At 44.1% G+C, this 16,825-nt stretch overlaps 1 protein-coding gene across 2 annotated transcripts in view; it reads right to left on the bottom strand.

The window, feature by feature from the left end:
- Nucleotides 1-16,825, bottom strand: part of NBAS (NBAS subunit of NRZ tethering complex) — a 339,195-nt gene that overhangs the window by 95,045 nt on the left and 227,325 nt on the right. For both annotated transcript variants that reach the window (XM_043604496.1, XM_043604497.1), the window contains 2 exons: nt 8,996-9,225; nt 4,821-4,931 (listed from right to left, as the gene is read on the bottom strand). In XM_043604496.1, the coding sequence (XP_043460431.1) occupies nt 4,821-4,931; nt 8,996-9,225 (341 nt within the window). The remainder of the gene's footprint in view (nt 1-4,820; nt 4,932-8,995; nt 9,226-16,825) is intronic.

The raw sequence follows: 16,825 nt of genomic DNA, 5'->3' as shown, positions 1-16,825 counted from the left end.
TACCCTTGAAAACAGTTTAAGTGCTTTATCTTGAGCCTAGTTTTAGCCATAAAGCAGCTTATATATATAATGCATATTTAGCTTTCAGAGATTAACTAAAGGAAGAAACTAGCATGAGTTGTACCCGGTGCACAAGGAATAAATTAATAGCACTAATCCTTTGATTAGTGTTCTGTAATGGCTTCAAGTTGTCAATCACCCAAAAACGTGATTCAAGAACAGCATGTATTGAAAGAACTTACATTCAAATAGGAAAACAAATTTATTTAAATATGTTTTTCTTTACTCAGTCTGAGACTGATTGATAATAAAGTTCTATTACCTGTCTGAACAATACCGAGAAGAGGAAAGGAAGAAAAAAGGACAGTGGGACAGGAGAAGGCAGACGGCCGCTGGGAAAGGCAGAGACAAAGGGATGGGGATATGGCTTCACACAGTCCAGATGTACTAACTTCCAGGCATTTCCGCCAAAGACTAATCCTAAAAGTTTAAAGACATATGGGTCCAAATTCATGACCCTGATCATGAGCGAACAGGGTTCCTCCACTGATGCCTGTGCAAAGAGACAATTCTACCCTCTAAGTTATAACTACTCTGACCTGAGGGAAACAATCCAAGGTATTCACCACACAAATGCTCAGAATGAACTTGACGTGGCCGACTTGATGTGCAATGCTGCCTGACAGTTGCACATGGGACTACAAAGAGAAAATAAGGTCAAAATAGCCGTGGCGTTTTTCAGTTTTGCCAACATTTTGGCCAAGTCTTTGTAAACTGAAAAATGGAATTTAATTTTGTAAGTTCACCTACACAGTTGATGGGATGACCAATAATGAGCATCTCTGTCTATTTCTTGTCATACAACTACTCAGATCCTCTGCGGAATGTTGTATATGAACAGAGCATGATGGGGCAGGCCATGAGAATAGGCTTCGTCTCCTCTACAATGACAATCCTGACACCTTAGATTCTCACTGGTTTATATAGTCTCATATTATTACCTAACAAAAAAATATTTTCAAAGACACCACAGCACAGAAATAGATGAATAGGTACCATTTACTGAGCATTTAGATGTTAAGTGCCATGTCAGCTCATTTATTTCTCACAAAGCAGATACCTTATAATTAATGTTGACTTGAAAAATAACTATTCAAAGATAAGATGTACAATGTTGGGCTAATACTGGTCATAGGATGGGTTTGGTGTATATGATCTGTTTCCAGAATTAACAACAGCTGTTTTTTGAGCACCTACCACATGTCAGGTATTTTGTATAAATCTCTGAAATCTCACAGCAGTTTTGTCAAATGGAATGAGAAAACTCATTTTGCAGACAAGGAAACCTAGGCATACATACAGGGCTGAAGCAACGTGTCTACCTGGCAGGAACACTTTAGTAGGAAGTCACAGAGCCAGAGTTTGAACCCAGGATTCAGAGTCTGAGCACTGTCCACCAGATGGAAACAAGCCAAAGTGCATTGTCTTGCTTACATTTTACGCCAGTGTCAGGAGCTTTTGACAGTTTGGGAGAGAAGTGGCCTTAATGGTCACAACATGGAAAGGAAGGTTGCAGATGTATGGAAGGAACAGCTTCCACTTTGGTAATGGTGGTAATCAGTTCTTCCACTCTTAGGAATGGCAGGTTTCTTCTTAGGCACAATGCAAATCGGAGTATGGGTCATGATCCACAACCCCCCGCCCTTAGGCCAAAAGAAAGATCAAAACCAAATTTAACGACTACAGAAGGCCTATGTCCTGAATATCTATATTCAAACTTCCTACTCTAATATGGATTTTTTTTCCTGGTCCTGAGTTTTTATTTTATCCTAATTTTCAATGTTATGAGCTACTTTTAGTAAGCCGAGCTACCTTAAATCCTCTCTCTATACGCTAACTATTCTCACACTAACTCCTCAACCAAGCCAGGCTTCCTTAAGGGAGGAGACAGAGAAAAGGCCAGGATTTAGAATCCTTTACAGTGTGGCCGTGTGGACACAATTCTGCCTCTGAGCAGCAGCAATCCTGGGACACAAGTCCCGTGTATCTTCTGTTTCAATTCAGAAAGAGACAGATGCCTTACAGTTTATTCATCCTCCCACAGCTAGAACTTGCGCTGGTTCATCCCTGTACCTGAGAACAAAAGAATCCTAACAAAGAATATGAAACTGATTGTGAAAAATAGAAGAGTGCAGGCAGGTTCCATGCGCCAGGGGGCCCCTTGCCACGCATCTAAAGGAGACTGAGAAGACGGTATCGTGATCTCTGACACTTGGGTAATCACCTGGTGATTCAAAGGTGGCTATCAGAGTGAAATGAAAATGCAGGATGAAGGCCTTCAGATCTGCTGTTTAATTAAGAAGGGAAACAATGGAGAGTGTCACCAAGGATGACAGTCGAAGGGAGTTCTGGCCCCTACTTAGTTCTCCAGTGCTAAGGTGCCATATGCTCCAGCCACAATGGTTTTCCTTTAGTTATGCAAAATACCAAGATCCCTCCTGCTCCAGAACCCGTTCCCTCTGCCTAGACTGCTATCTACAACTTGCACACTTCCTTTATGGTACTTACTAGGACTAGCAATTTACTTTTTGGCTATTTTCAAGTGCGTGCATGCGTGTGTGTGTGTGTGTGTGTGTGTGTGTGTGTGTGTGTGTGTATGTGTGTGTGTTGAGAGTGGGCACGTCTCCCCTATTACAATATAAGCTTTGTGAAGGTAATAATGTGTCTGTCTCATTCAGCACTTAAACCTAAGCTTAGAATAGGAAGACACTATAAAAATAATAATATGTAGTGAGTGAACAAATGTGGTACTATTCAATCGTCTAGAAGCATCCTCTGGTATTTTAAAAATGATCTTGTGTCCAAAACTTAAAGGTGCTCACAGAGTCAGCAGAATTGACAAGAATAATAACAGGAATAATGCAACAGTATGACAGAGCGGCCAGGCTATATACTTCCCACAGATCCTCTCTTACCTTTAGAACCTTACAAGGTAAGGATACTGGTCGGATCACTGAGGAAACAATGACTCAAGAGGATTAAGAGGCTTGCTCACAGCTACATAGTTGGGGTTATGGGCAGCAGATGTGGACCAAATGTGGCCAGACTCCAAAACCCGTGCCCTCATGCTAAGCCACACATACACTGGTAGTTGATGGTGTAAGTATTTCTGCTGGTCTCTTCTAAAACGTCCCTCTTCTAAAACATCCAGAACAGCCCAGAAGTGAAGGTGGCCACCGAGGCTGTAGTGGGTGATAGATATACATCAGCCCTGAGCATGGGGAGCTGAACATGCCCTGCAGAACAGCCGGGGTGTGCCAGCTGGAAGGGACGCCAGGCACACATGGCCACTCAAAGTCATCACTGATATTTACAATGACTAAGAAGAAAACAATGGGGGCGCGGGGGAAATAAGGGGAAGAAGGAGACCAAGAATTCAAGTATGGGTGTTTACGATGATTATCTCCTTCTCACAGGAGTGAAATTCCAGGAATAACTGCCAGTAATGATGTACTGGTCATGTGAAAAGGGGTGCACGTTTGATATTTTACCGTGAAGTCATTTAATTTTTGTTATCCCTTAGAGTTGAGGAAAATAAATTCCCGAGAACTGAATGACCTTGCATCGGGACATACAGCTAGAGACTGACAGTTAGTATTTGATCCAGCTACGGTGATTTGAAGGCTTATGCTCTACTGCATGACGTTGCCTCACCCACGACGGTGTGCACCCCTCTGTATGTGAGCTGGGCAGGGAATATCTCCAAACTCAACCAACAGGAAAGAGAATATAAAATTATAGGAAAATCAACTTTTCAGGGAAAATGACTTTTTAAAGGGACAGAAAAGCAAAAATCTTCAGGAGAGGAACATTATTTTTCTGACCTATTAACTTCTCATAGGCATTGACTCAACAAGTAAATGTTGGGCAATCTCTATTCTATTAACAAGGCTGGTTTCAAATGCCTGTGTTACCAAGTGTGATTAAACAGTAATGTGAACCACATCTTTTAAGTAAGGAATGAGGGGCACCAAACACCACTTACTAAATCAATATTAGGTGTTTTGTCACTCACAAGTAATGATGCCAGGTGGTAATGATTTCCTGCTTTTGTAATTGCTGTGCGTCTCCATAATCACACTGCTATCAGGTATAATGATATGCTGTGAACAGTCTTGCACATTACTAGATTGCCTGATAATTTATAATAAATTCAGACCAATGGACCAATCCTGCTTATATAGATATGATACCCTTTTATGTAACGTTCAATGAAAGGAAAAAGATATTTAATAAAATGCCAAGATATTTTTTAAATGCCAATGTGCATAACAAACATTTATTTGAACCTATTACTGGACTTTAAAAACGGTGCAGTGCAATATTTATCACAGATAAGACTATCACCCGTGTGGTCATTTGTTTAGCATCATCCAATTATAATCTGTCGCCCACGCTAGACTACAGGTTCCAAGACAGCTGGGATGCCAGTGTTTGCTGACCACTGTAACCTGAGTATCAACACTGTTCCTGGTACATGGTAGATTCTCAATAAAAGCAAACAAACAAACGAAACCTCTGAATAAACACACCAACATTACAGTAACTCAGGGCTATTATTACTGAAAAACAAAAACTAATAAACTGTTGTTGGAATATGGACGTATCAGGAGACATATAAAGGGAGAAGGTACAGATGTTGGTCTACTACAGGTCAAAAGGAAAGGTGAAATTGCACTTCACAAGGTCAAGATCCTTCTAAAATAGAACGGAGAAAAGACAGACACGGAAATAAACGCACATCTGAACCGTGCACTTACCCGCTGTCCGTGAACAGGAACTCCAAATGCGTCATGAGAACTTCCCAGCGGGAGACACTGTAACGCTGTGCCAGAGAAAGGGCAATGCTGTAGACGTTCTCCTCAAGTGTTCTTCAAGAACGTCCATCAGCCACAGGGAAGGGAAAGAAGAGAAACACATTACCCTTAATCAGCAACCAAACTATTCATTAGGACTCTCTCCAGCTGCAAGGGGTGCAGCCGGCACGGGCCTTAAAAAGACATTTCACAGCAATTCAGGAAATGTACTTCCCAGGCATGTTAATGCTCCTTTCTCACCGCGGTGCACTGCAACTGACCAAGGAACTGTCCGGAACGGTGGTTCTCCACCGAGGGGGATTCTGTCCCCCAGGGGACATCTGACAGTGTCTGATTATCATGGCAGGAGAGGAGGAGGACAACGCTACTGGCATCTGAGCGGCGAAAGGACAGGGATGCTGTCGAACTTCCCGCAAGGCACAGAAGGCTCTCCCACAAGGCATTATCCAGTCCAAAATGTACGGAGGTCAAAAAATTCTGGTACAGACACCAGAGCCTACAGGCCAACAACAGTGCAAAGGAAATGTATCCCTGCCCTACGGGCATGTATCTGAGAAAGCACAGTCACTCAACAAATGTTTGTTTTCCAGACTGCATCAGGTATTGTGCTAGCTCCGTGGGACACAAAGACAAACAAGACATTTCTTGAGGAACTCACAGCCTAGTGGAGGATGTGAGATGTCAACCAGGAACCAAATACAATGGGGGGGGGGGGGGGAGGGGGGGAGGTGGGGCTCCCAGAGGACTTCAAATACTGACAGCAGAGATGAGGGAGTGACCGATTTGAGCTGAAGCCTGGAGGATAAAAAAGCAGAACTGAGGGAAGGTAGTTACGAGAGAGAAGAGCCAGAGGGCTTCTGAGAGAGAAGGCATGGGGGGTGGGGCAGGAGGTGTTCCTGCCAAGGGACCTGCACCTTATCCTACTGGCAGTGGAGAGCCAGAGGAAGGTTTAAACCAGGGCATGGGGTCACCAGACTTGAGACCTTGTAGGTTTATGAAGAATTCTGGGCCCCAGCACCCACCATGAAGGCCATTCTGCAAAGACTACGGCAGCACTTCTATTTCCCAGAAACAGAGAAATTCTAAGGATGAAATTCTCGTTTGGAAGATTGGTGGACAGAACCACAGGAACAGAAATGAAATATCTGTTCTTATTAAGGGATATTGCTAAGACTATATACATGCTAACTGAGAAAAACAGGACGTTTACTTCTATGTTTGATTAGCCCAGAGTTGGTAAACATCTTCTGTGAACAGCAAGACGGTAAATCTTTCAGGCTTCGCGGCCATACGGTCTCTGTAGAAAATTCTTCTTTTTATTATTTTTTTAAATTCTTGTTTTTCCACAAACCTTTAAAAATGTAGAAACCACTCTGTGTATGTGGACTGTAAAACACAGGCCCAGGGCTGGAATAAGTCTGTCACTGCGTGAAGTACTAGGTCATTGCCGATCAAAAATTTCTTCAAGTATTTACTGAGTATACTCTATGGAATGAGAAACCCTTGAGAATAGCGACCATTAGCAATTCATCCTTTCTCTGAGGGGAGTCTGACACAGTGCCTGACCCCAGGAATGTGCTCACTAGGTACCGGTACCTTCATCACCTGAGAAAGGTGGGAAGAAGCCAAGCTCTGTGTGCCCTCCTCCAGGTTAGCCCAACGAAGCACCGAAACCTATTATCTAAGATACACGGGCAATAAGGGACGGATAAAAGGCACTTATAGAAGGCCAGTGCCATCAAAATGGATGCACGATTCGCAAGAAAACGAAGACTGGTCACGCTGTGTACAGTGAGGGGGCGGAGGGGGGGCTGCAGAACAGGAGGAAGCAGACGCGTCAAGGATTTTTGTAACACACTGAATGCCCGCCTCCAAATCAGAACTGCGAACTCAAAAACGCCACACCCACTCTGACATTTTAAACAAGCCGTTCAGAGAATGTTGGATATTTTTCTAGGTAACAAATTGTGGAGAAGGTTCTATGGTATGTTTGTCAAAAGCATGTATTTGTCCTCTAGGACACACTTCACATAGCATCCTGGATACTTACAAAAGAAAGTAAAGGACAAAAACCCCAGCAAAATGTAACAGATGATGTTAAGACATGCCTTACCTCCTAACTGCATTCTGCATAATAACCTTCTTCTAAGAAACCATGAGCATGGGTGGCACCCAGGATTACCAAATGCCCGGAGGAGAAGCCCACTGGACTTGGCAACGGGAAGCCGAGTCTCACCCCTGGGCTGTGTGACCTCGAACAACTCTTTAAAGTTCTCTGGTTCTCAGATCCCTCTTCCGAAAGTGAGGAGGCTGGATTAAGTGACCCCTTCAGTCACTTTCAAATTAGACATTAAACGGCTCCACGACATTGTGAACCTCCAGGAGAACAGAGGAGGAGAGAAAAAACTATTCCACATTTCTCTTAACTAAATCCCACTACAGGCTGTTCTTACTATCTTTTCTTTGATCTGTCTATTCCCCGCCTTACTCTAAAGAGAATTTGGGGCGGAGGGTGCCTGGGTGGCTCAGTCGGTTAAGTGTCCGACTCTTGATTTTGGCTCAGGTCATGATCTCACAGCCCGTGAGTCTGAGTCCCGCATTGGGCTCTGTGCTCACAATGCAGAGGCTTTGTGGTATTCTGTCTCCCTCTCTCTTTGCCCCTCCCCCGCTTGCTCTCTCTATCTCTATCAAGATAAATACAAATAAACTTTAAAGAGAATTTGGGGTGCTTATGGTAGGAAAGAAGCTTGGGCTCATATAAAGTTATTACAGAGTGCCAAGGGTACTTTGCCACTTTCTTAGAGGTTTAAATAATAATAACGAAAAATAGCATATACTACAACCATAACCAGGGCTACATTTGTTATTTTAAAGTAATGTAGCAGGAAGGAAGAATAATCACTAAATATAGGCAAAATTTAACCTTAGCTTCAAAGGCTGGAAGCCTAGACTGCATTGCAGGCCTCGCTTGCCTGGGAATACAACCGTGCATCGGGGGTAGGGAGTGGGCAGGGGGGGGGGCGCACAGGGCGTTGTGAAGATGGGATGGCTTTGATAATTGAGAGACCAAGGCCAAGATTAATATCACGGTGATGATCCTTACCACCCATGTAAACTTGGGCCAGTTACCTCACACTCCCGAGTCTCACGTTCTTCAGCTATAAAATGGAAATACCATTTTACGCCACAGGGTTATTATGTTCGAGGAGTAAAAGAGACTTACAAAATAAGCTTTATAGAGCACCTAACACAGCTCCTTGCCCATGGGAAGTGCTCCACAAATTGTGATGTTAAGAACAAAACAACTCTACTTAATAACCATTATGGGTGAACACGCTTTCCCGCTTTCTTTTTTTAATTTGTATTTTTTTCTTTTTTTGTTTTTTTCCACTTTCCCACCTTCTGACATGTAACTAATTCTCATTTGATCTCAGCTAAAAAAAAATGGAGACCAGTATTAAAACCAAGGGGCATCCCACGCCTCCGAAGAAATGCTTCTCACTGGGCCTTAACCTGTACTGCCATCTCACATGGGGCTTGCTGCTGGAAGGGGTAAGCGACAAAGGGAAAAGTGGCAGGTGCTACTGGCTTCCACCAAGAGAGACTGCTGGGCCTACCTGGTCAGCTCTCCTTCCTCTGGAAACCCATGACAGATACAGGTGCCCTGAATCTAGACTCTGGGTCCTTCCCCCGGTACTCAGTCAAACAACATCTCATTCTCAACACACGGGGGAAATTAAGCTGCCCCCTAGTTTTCAGTGAGACTTCCAGGAATAACAGGCAATCTTTTTAAACGTCTATAATAAGCTTCACATTTTTTATGCCGGTCATACCCTCACCCCGTTAACATGGTAAGAATGTTGGTATTGGGCTAGCCAAATCATGGGAAACTTTTAAATAATTCCCACGCTTATTATTTAAATCTGCAGGTTTAAAACTTTGTCCGCCATCAACTGATCCAACTGGGAACAGCCACGTGTCCATCACACCCCAGGAAGAAGGAAAGTCCTATTTATAACAACCACAGATGTAAACCTTCAAAGGACAGTGTCCTGACCATTCAACCTGTTCTTTTAGGCTTTAAATCCAACCCTTTAGGAGACAAAGGTATCCCTTACTCTGCCAAACCAAGGATAGTTTCCCTTTTATACTGGTCATCTGCCGTAAACCGCTGTACATCCACACCCTTCCGGAGGCCCTGAAGGATCTGGGCCTGCGTGAAATCCAGGAGACGTTCGTTGTAGTAGTGTAACTGCTTGGTCAGTGAAACCAGGTCCTCTGGCCAGGCGTCGTGTCCGTATCGAGTCACATGCCTGGTGACCATCTTGATGAGCTCCTTGGGATCAGCCTGTAACAAAAACAGCAACAACAAAAACAAAATAAAATAACAACAAGACGACCACGTCTCCTGGGCAACCTGTTTGCCTCTTCCCCTGCTGCCATTTTATCAAGGCTCACAGCCACCCTGAGAAATCAGTGAAGGTTCACAGCCACCCTGAGAAATCAGTGGGGGAGCCAGTGAACTTTGCAGACCAGAGAGACAAGACACAGAAAGGAGTCTAGAAGGAGTTTTCTGGACGCCTGCTCTGTTCTTCCACCTTAAAAATCTCCACCCGTTGAAAAAATAATGTACATTTGCTTTTTCAACTCTCATCACCCTACGTTAGATTGGGGGCCAAATTACCTGATCATTTATAATAATTCACCCTGAAGTAATTGTCATCTTCAATTTTCTTTGGACCATGTAAGTGTTCTCAATAACTAAGATGCAGCTCAGTAATGCCACTCTAAATACCAAGACAGCTAAGTAGAAGAGTGTTTTCTCCAGGGATAAGTTGGGGGGAGGGGGAACCCATCCCTGTTCCTAAAATCACAAAACACTTCTAGTTGCATAAGAGAGCATCCAACCAATTTTTCTTCTGCTCAATTTGGAGCTCAGTGGGATATTGCTCTATAATTCTTTACAGCTTCTCTAACAACAAAAAAATTACTCAAAGAGAACAAAACCTGGAATCTGACAGCCAGCAGGAAAGAAAAATAAGTGATGAACTGGCCACATTTATTTACATTAAAGTTGGTCAGGGTGTGTCAACGAAGCAAAAGCGGCTCAGCTATGATTTTGGAATTGTTTAATAGGGAGCCTAATACTTGAACAACAGTAATTCGATCCCTCAATTCCTAGGAAGACATGGTATATATTTTAATATAAGCAAATTAGGGGAAAAAACTTCAGAATCTATCTTTGGTTCTTAGAAACACACCTAATTATAGGAAGCTGTCAGCATTTCTAACGTGTACGCCATTATTCTGAGGTACACAGGAGATTTGTCAACGTCGAGTCTGTATTACCAAACCTAGCCTGACATTTCTCTCTTGATCCTATTAGGAAACATTCTGAGAGAACCGATAAAAACCAATTAGAGAAATCTTCTCGGGTTCCGGTAGGTGGATCTGAGAAAAAGTCAATGTTTTTTCCCTACCTCTATGCACACACTCGGTCCTGTTGCATAAACCACAGATTAAGTCTCAAGTCAAAAGGCCTGGGTTTGAAAACTCACTCTTCAAAGTAAGCTATGAGACCATCTTTCATTCATTCAACAAATATTTCTTGTGCACCTATTATGTGCCAGTGAGAAGATATGACCCTCTCCTCTAGGGATGCAGTCTCTGGAGAGAGACAATCAAGCAAATAATTGTAAAATGGTACGATACAGGTAAGCACAGGGTTCTGTGGGAATTCAGAGGAAGTCTTCTTGGAAGATTTAATGCCTAGACTAACCACTCCGGTATCAGCAGTGAAAACGCCAGGAAAATCTAGGGAGACAAAGTGCAGTGAGGGTTCAATATGCGCTAAGGCCTGGGGAGCTAAGACCTGACGGAAAGATGGCAGGAATAAAGCAAATCTAACTGCAATTAGAAGAGATTTGGGAATCGGCTGCATATGGATGGTGTTTCTGGCAGTGGATTTAGACAAAGGGGATCCCACGCCTCAGCACTTAGTGCCGCCTCCACAGCTGCCATCGAGCCCCACCCACTTTCCGCTCAAGGGCTGAAGCCTCGGGGCAGCACCCTGAATCACGCAGCAAGGGCTCAGCCGGCCCTGAAGTCACGCGGCACAGGGCCACTGCTCCAGGGCCAGCGAGCCCATCCACACCTGCTCTGTCCCCGCCCCCAGGTGGGCACCGTCCTTGCCTGTTTTCCCAGCCTCACCCTGTCAGCACTTTCTGGCCTCGCAGCAGAAGAGAGCAAGAGCGCATCTCCAATGATCAGGTTTCAGGGCGGCACAACTCTCCTGTCGTGGCCTGTCACCTTGTGCCCCGATCCTACACCCTGCCAGCAAACCCATGCTCACCACCAAAGGACAGCTTTTCCCCCACAGACGCTCTGACCCGGCGGTTTCGGACCAAAGCCCTGGGTCTGCACTTGCCCGCTCCGCTGCATTTGGAGGAGAGGCTACGAGCATCCCGCCATCGGGCTCTCCGAGCCCCTCTCTACCAGGCTGTGGCTCCCACGCCTGCTCGTGGAGTCAACCGGTTCCATTCTCTCAAGGCTTCTCCCACAGGTCTTGTCTCCACATTCATTTTTCACTTTGTTTCCTGGCATCTCAAGGATTTGGCACCTGTATGGGGGGAGCGGCCTGCATACTTTTCACTTGACCTCAATAGCATAACGCCTCCTGCTTTCTATTCTCTTACACTTTAACACTAATTCAAATTTACAATTTACACTGCTTTTTCTTATAAATATTACATTATAGCTTATTAAATTATGGCAGAGACCACGAGTATTTCGTGAATTTGTCTTTTCCAGAGCGCAGTAGCCTCTCTTGCACAAATCAGGTACGGGGTAAAAGGGAAAGACGATGAACGGCAGTAGTGGCTTTTGTTTATTTCTTTATTTTGAGAGAGAGAGACAGAGATTGTGGGCATGTGCAAGAGAGGGAGCGGCAGGGAGGGAGGGAGGGAGGGAGGGAGGGAGGGAGAGAGAGAGAGAGAGAGAGAGAGAATCCCAAACAGGCTCCTCGCAGGCTCCTCGCTCTCAGCATGGAGCGCGACGTGGGGCTCGAACCCACAAACCACGAGATCGTGACCTGAACTGAAATCAGGAGTTGGATGATTAACCGACTGAGCCACCCGGGTGCCCAGGTAGCAGTGGTTTTAAAGGCAATAGTCCTTCTATTCCAGGTCCCTCAGTCAGTAGGGATGCAATTTGGGGCAAGTGATTTCAGATCCCCACTTCCTCACCATAGGACTCGATGCGCACACCGTCCTGATGGTTTGCTAAGAGGCACAGATAAATAAGGTATGTTAAAGTGCTCTTTCTCTATCATTATAAGAAAGCAAACTGGGCCCAGGGCTTACTCGCAAGCAATTAAGAAGCAGTGGCTGGCAAAGATGGGCACATAAGCAATTCACAGAAGGCATCTGCATATACCCACCATTGCCGAGTCACAAACCCAGAGTGCCAGGGAGTGGCAGAGTGCAGGGAGCAATTACTCCTCTCTGGACTCTTCTGAGGCTCAGCTTCTTCAGATGTATAACAAAGGAACATCACCAGAGGATCGCCTTTCTCAGGCTAAAATCCCATGAATGTAGAGGAGTTCAATCATAAAAATAAAACAAATCCTTGTACATCCCTCCAGGTGTGGAATTGGGGAAGTTCCACACCTTTCCTCATGTATGCCTCCACTAAATATTCAGAGCAGATTTCTTGGTTAAAAGTACAATTTTAGGCCAATGAATTGCAGTCAGTACATTCCTTCATAGTTTAAACAACTGTAATTTCTTTTACTAAGTAGAAATTATCTAGCCACTCTGGAATTTTTATTTCATGTTCTTTATACATCAAATGTGTTCGCTTTTCTAAGAAATATTTAAGAACAAACACCTAATATCTTTCGGTATTGGAGACCTAAAAGTCTTCGGTATGGAGACAGGCATAGAGCTAAACATACGTGAAGTGAATCTCACTTAAAACTAACCATTCGGTGGGACCAGTCTGCTAGTACCATCTGTTTTTACAGAGGCATTGGGGGGTGAGAAACTTGACCAAGGCCGCTGGGTTGAGTGGTGGTGTGGCATGTGACTCCCGAGCATAATGCCTCCCCAAAACCATCCTTGTATATTTGGCATGCAGGGGAGGGGATCTCTTGAAATTGTAAGGATCCTGACGAGACCAGTGTATACACAGCTCCCCCCGAATGTGACAAAGTCATGGCACCAGAGTCCTTTTACAAACGATCAACTGTCACTGATGGACTTAATGCTGTCATTTGTTATTACATCCAGATTGGCTTTTTTTTTTTTTTTTGACACATAGGTACATTCTCCCTCACAACCCTTTTATACATGTATACACATGTGTAAACACAAGCGACCATAGAGGACACACAATGGTAGGTGTTCAACTAAATACCTGATTCGAGCTGTATCTTCAAGTCTTTTGGTTCTTAATTCTCTAATGACAACAGAGAGAGTTTAGAACACCATTTTCTGTTAAACCCCTTGACATAAATATACCTTGTTTAAAATTCTGTCTTAATAAGGTGGTGAGAGTAGGGGCATACTATTAACCCTCTGATGATGACTTCCAAGTGTCTTCAAGCTTATGGATCATCAAATCTCTGTTAAATGTACAGAAAGGTTTTCAGTACTTCAACTGATTGTGTAAAACGTAATACTAATGAGAAGGGACAACTCACAAAGGCTTCTAAGAAAAAGGAAATCAGATATGGGTAAAAAACCACAGGAATAGGCGTCAAATAACCTGGGTTACTGGTTCTTCTCCCCTGAGCCTCGGCTTTTCCATTATTAAAATGGAAGCAATTTCTTCTTTATGGAGCCCCCATAAAGATTAAACGAGGCTAGATGGATTAGCATGTTGTAAGTTCTAGCCCTCTGTGTAAATTATCTTCTTACCATTAGCATTACTACCTCTCTCTCTTCCTCAAGGAACTTCATTGGTCGTGATTACTTCCAAAATTTGATTTAAATTTTAATCACCATTCTTCCCCTGAGCTTACCACAATTTCTCTCAAAATATTCCAAAGCATCCCCCACTCACCCCGACACGTTATTTCACGCATTCAAGCGTCTAAGCACTCTGGCACGAATGTCATTTGACCCTCACACCGGCCCAGCAATGTGCACAGGAGACCATGGTTCCCATCGCAGATATGCCAATCTGCACAGCAGACATCCTCGGCTAGGGGCTGACAGCAAGGAAGTGAGTCAAGCCTCTTGATTCTCACCTACCGCACTCCTTATGCTGCTGACAGGTCCCCACAAATGTTCTACACCCGAACTTACATCGCAAATCGCTGTCTGTGTGTGTGTAGACAGAGCCCTCCCTCTTCTCCCAACTAAGTTCAATGATGTGACCCAAGCAAATGAAAGCTTTTAGCTTCTAAGAAGCTTTTGAAGGACTTTACAGGTAGCCTCAGAATCTCTCATATTTGGCATTCAATGTGATATTGCAAAACATCACAGGCTGCAAAAATAACCACATAAAAAGGCATCAAAAATTTTAAACGGAAAAGTGTGGAGAATTAAATTATTCTAAATTTTTCCCCGAATTTGGCAACACAGTTCTTCAGGGGGTGAATAAAATATGATTTCTTTAAAGAATATGGTCAAATCCCTGTAAAAACAAAATATGCATAAATATTCATGGCTACAGAATGCTCGATGACTTAATCTACTGCTTACTAGTAGAGGTAATAAATCCATTCCAGTTTAATAGTCTCCATTTCTTGGTAATATTGGTTGGAAAGTTTTAAACAGGTGGTGCGTTTCCCCTCTAGGGTTGTTATTTGCTTGAGATAATTTTCTACTTAGTATTTTCAATTAGTAGCTTAAAAAAACCACATTTAGAAATGGTCTACCATAAAGTTTTGAATTTCATCCCCTGCTGGGTTTGCTTCTCTAGCATATAAAACTGAAGGGCATGTTTCCATTTTTAACTGATTTTATCTTCTGAAACTTTAAAAAAAATGCTAGCAAGATCACACTTACACAGATGCATTTACAATAATTATAAAGGTAAGGTATAAATGCAAACAAAATCAAGGTACCTAACAGTGGGTATATTCACATTTGTATAAAAAACGTTTCCATAAAGACGTATATCCATACACCATGTCTGGAAGGAAACAAAAGGGAACCACTGACTTTCTGCTGTATACCATTTTCATCGTTTGAGTTTTGTGGCCACATATGTGTTATTTCTTAAACATAAAAACAAGTCAATCAGGACAAACACAAGGAGAGAAAACTCTCTCCAGCTGACCATTTGTCAATTGTTACTATAGGTCCCTAAAAAGAAGAGTTGAGGTAAGGTGGGCTGCTCCAAAAACGATCTAGAAAAGCCCCAGGAGCCTGTGCTGGCAGGCTTAGGATAGTGCTTCCATTAGGGTGCACAGGCCTTTTGTCAGAAATAACCCCTCGAATTCTCTCAGTACCTGTATTCGAACCCAGTAATCATCCCGCAGCTCAGAACTCGGGTTGGGGGGGGGCGGGGAGAAGGAGAATTCCTGAGGACTGAAAATTGAAACGAGCTGAAGTGGCGAGTGAGGGAAAGCTAGCTTCACTGAGTGCTGTTATGTGTAGGCAACAAATCGAAACCACTTTGATTCCAATTTCTACGATGACTCATTGGGAGTTTGTTATATTTAATTCCAAACTCAGCAGTGTTGTTTTATGCAAAGGAAGATGCTGAAAAGACTCCAACAATGAGCCGCCCTGTTGCCGGTGGAAAACTCTATGTACTTAAAACACACAGCTACTGTTTCCATCCGCAATTCCTTCAAACCGAAGAGAGCGGGAACTTCAAGCCGGAGAACTCGGGCCTGAAGGCCGCCCTGACCCACGGCAGCTGAAATGCCTCCTGAAGCTATTCCTGTGCCGATAAACACCCACCGAGCCACTACGATGGGTGAGGTCCCGGGGACTCGGAGAGAGATGGGGTCCCTGTCCTACCACAAGGAGAGGGGGCAGCTGTGTGTCACCTACAGTACCACGGAAGAACTGCTCGCGGGGCGTCCACGCTAGAGCAGTGAGACATGGAAGGGACCCGTGTGTGCTCAGAGGCAGAGAAGGCTCCACACAGGAGGCTCTTTTGAGTCAGACTTATCTGCTGAGAGTGGGAAGAAGGAGGCACTTCAAGCGGGCAAACTACATCTGCACAGGCACAGAGGTGTGAAAAAGGATGTTAAATGCAGAGAAATATAAATTCTGAACAGCTAAAACATAAACTTCAAAAGAGCTAGCGTCAGGATCGTGCTGGCGGGGTAACGAAGAGCCAGTCAGCTCAGGGAGGGTCGTCTCCGTCACACAAAGGAGTTTAGAGTTCACCTGTAGCCACAGCGGAGCTTCCCGCAGCGACTGACTCATTAGACTGCACGCCAGAAACCGCTCTGGTGCAAGCAAAAAGCAGGTAAAGCCTAGAATCAGGAGCTTTAAGTGACAGGATGTCACTTTCCACCAGGGCAACCTGGAGTGAGTAACTGGATTTCTCCGAGTCTTATCTTCTGCAAAATGGGCTTGCTCAAAGGATCAAGTGACAGAATAAATGGGAGAGGTACTTTAAGACAGCCAGTGCCTTCTCAGGGTTAGTCTGATCTTTCTAGCGTCCACTGAAAATTCCCATAGGCCAGACCCTTGCTGCTACTGCCCCCCCCCCCACGCCTTTTGACACTTTTTAGCTGGACAGAGGAGACCCTGCTGTCACAATGAGGTCTGGTCACAGACTGAATTTCTATCCTTTCCATCTGGGGTCAGGCAACTCTTCAAAGCTCTGAGTTTTATAGAGTAAAATTTCAATACTATCTCAAATACTTTGTGAAAAACTGCCACAGTATGCAGGATGGGTGCAGGGATGCTTCAGTACTTCCGTCATGCTATTCCCTTTGTTTGGAAGGCTCTTCCCCTCCCATCCTCCTGGCTCTGCCC

Source organism: Prionailurus bengalensis, chromosome A3 (genome assembly GCF_016509475.1).
Source record: "Prionailurus bengalensis isolate Pbe53 chromosome A3, Fcat_Pben_1.1_paternal_pri, whole genome shotgun sequence".
In the NCBI taxonomy this organism is placed as follows: domain Eukaryota; kingdom Metazoa; phylum Chordata; class Mammalia; order Carnivora; family Felidae; genus Prionailurus; species Prionailurus bengalensis.
The sequence above is the reverse complement of the archived record's forward strand: the minus strand, read 5'-3'. Positions and strand labels throughout refer to the sequence as shown.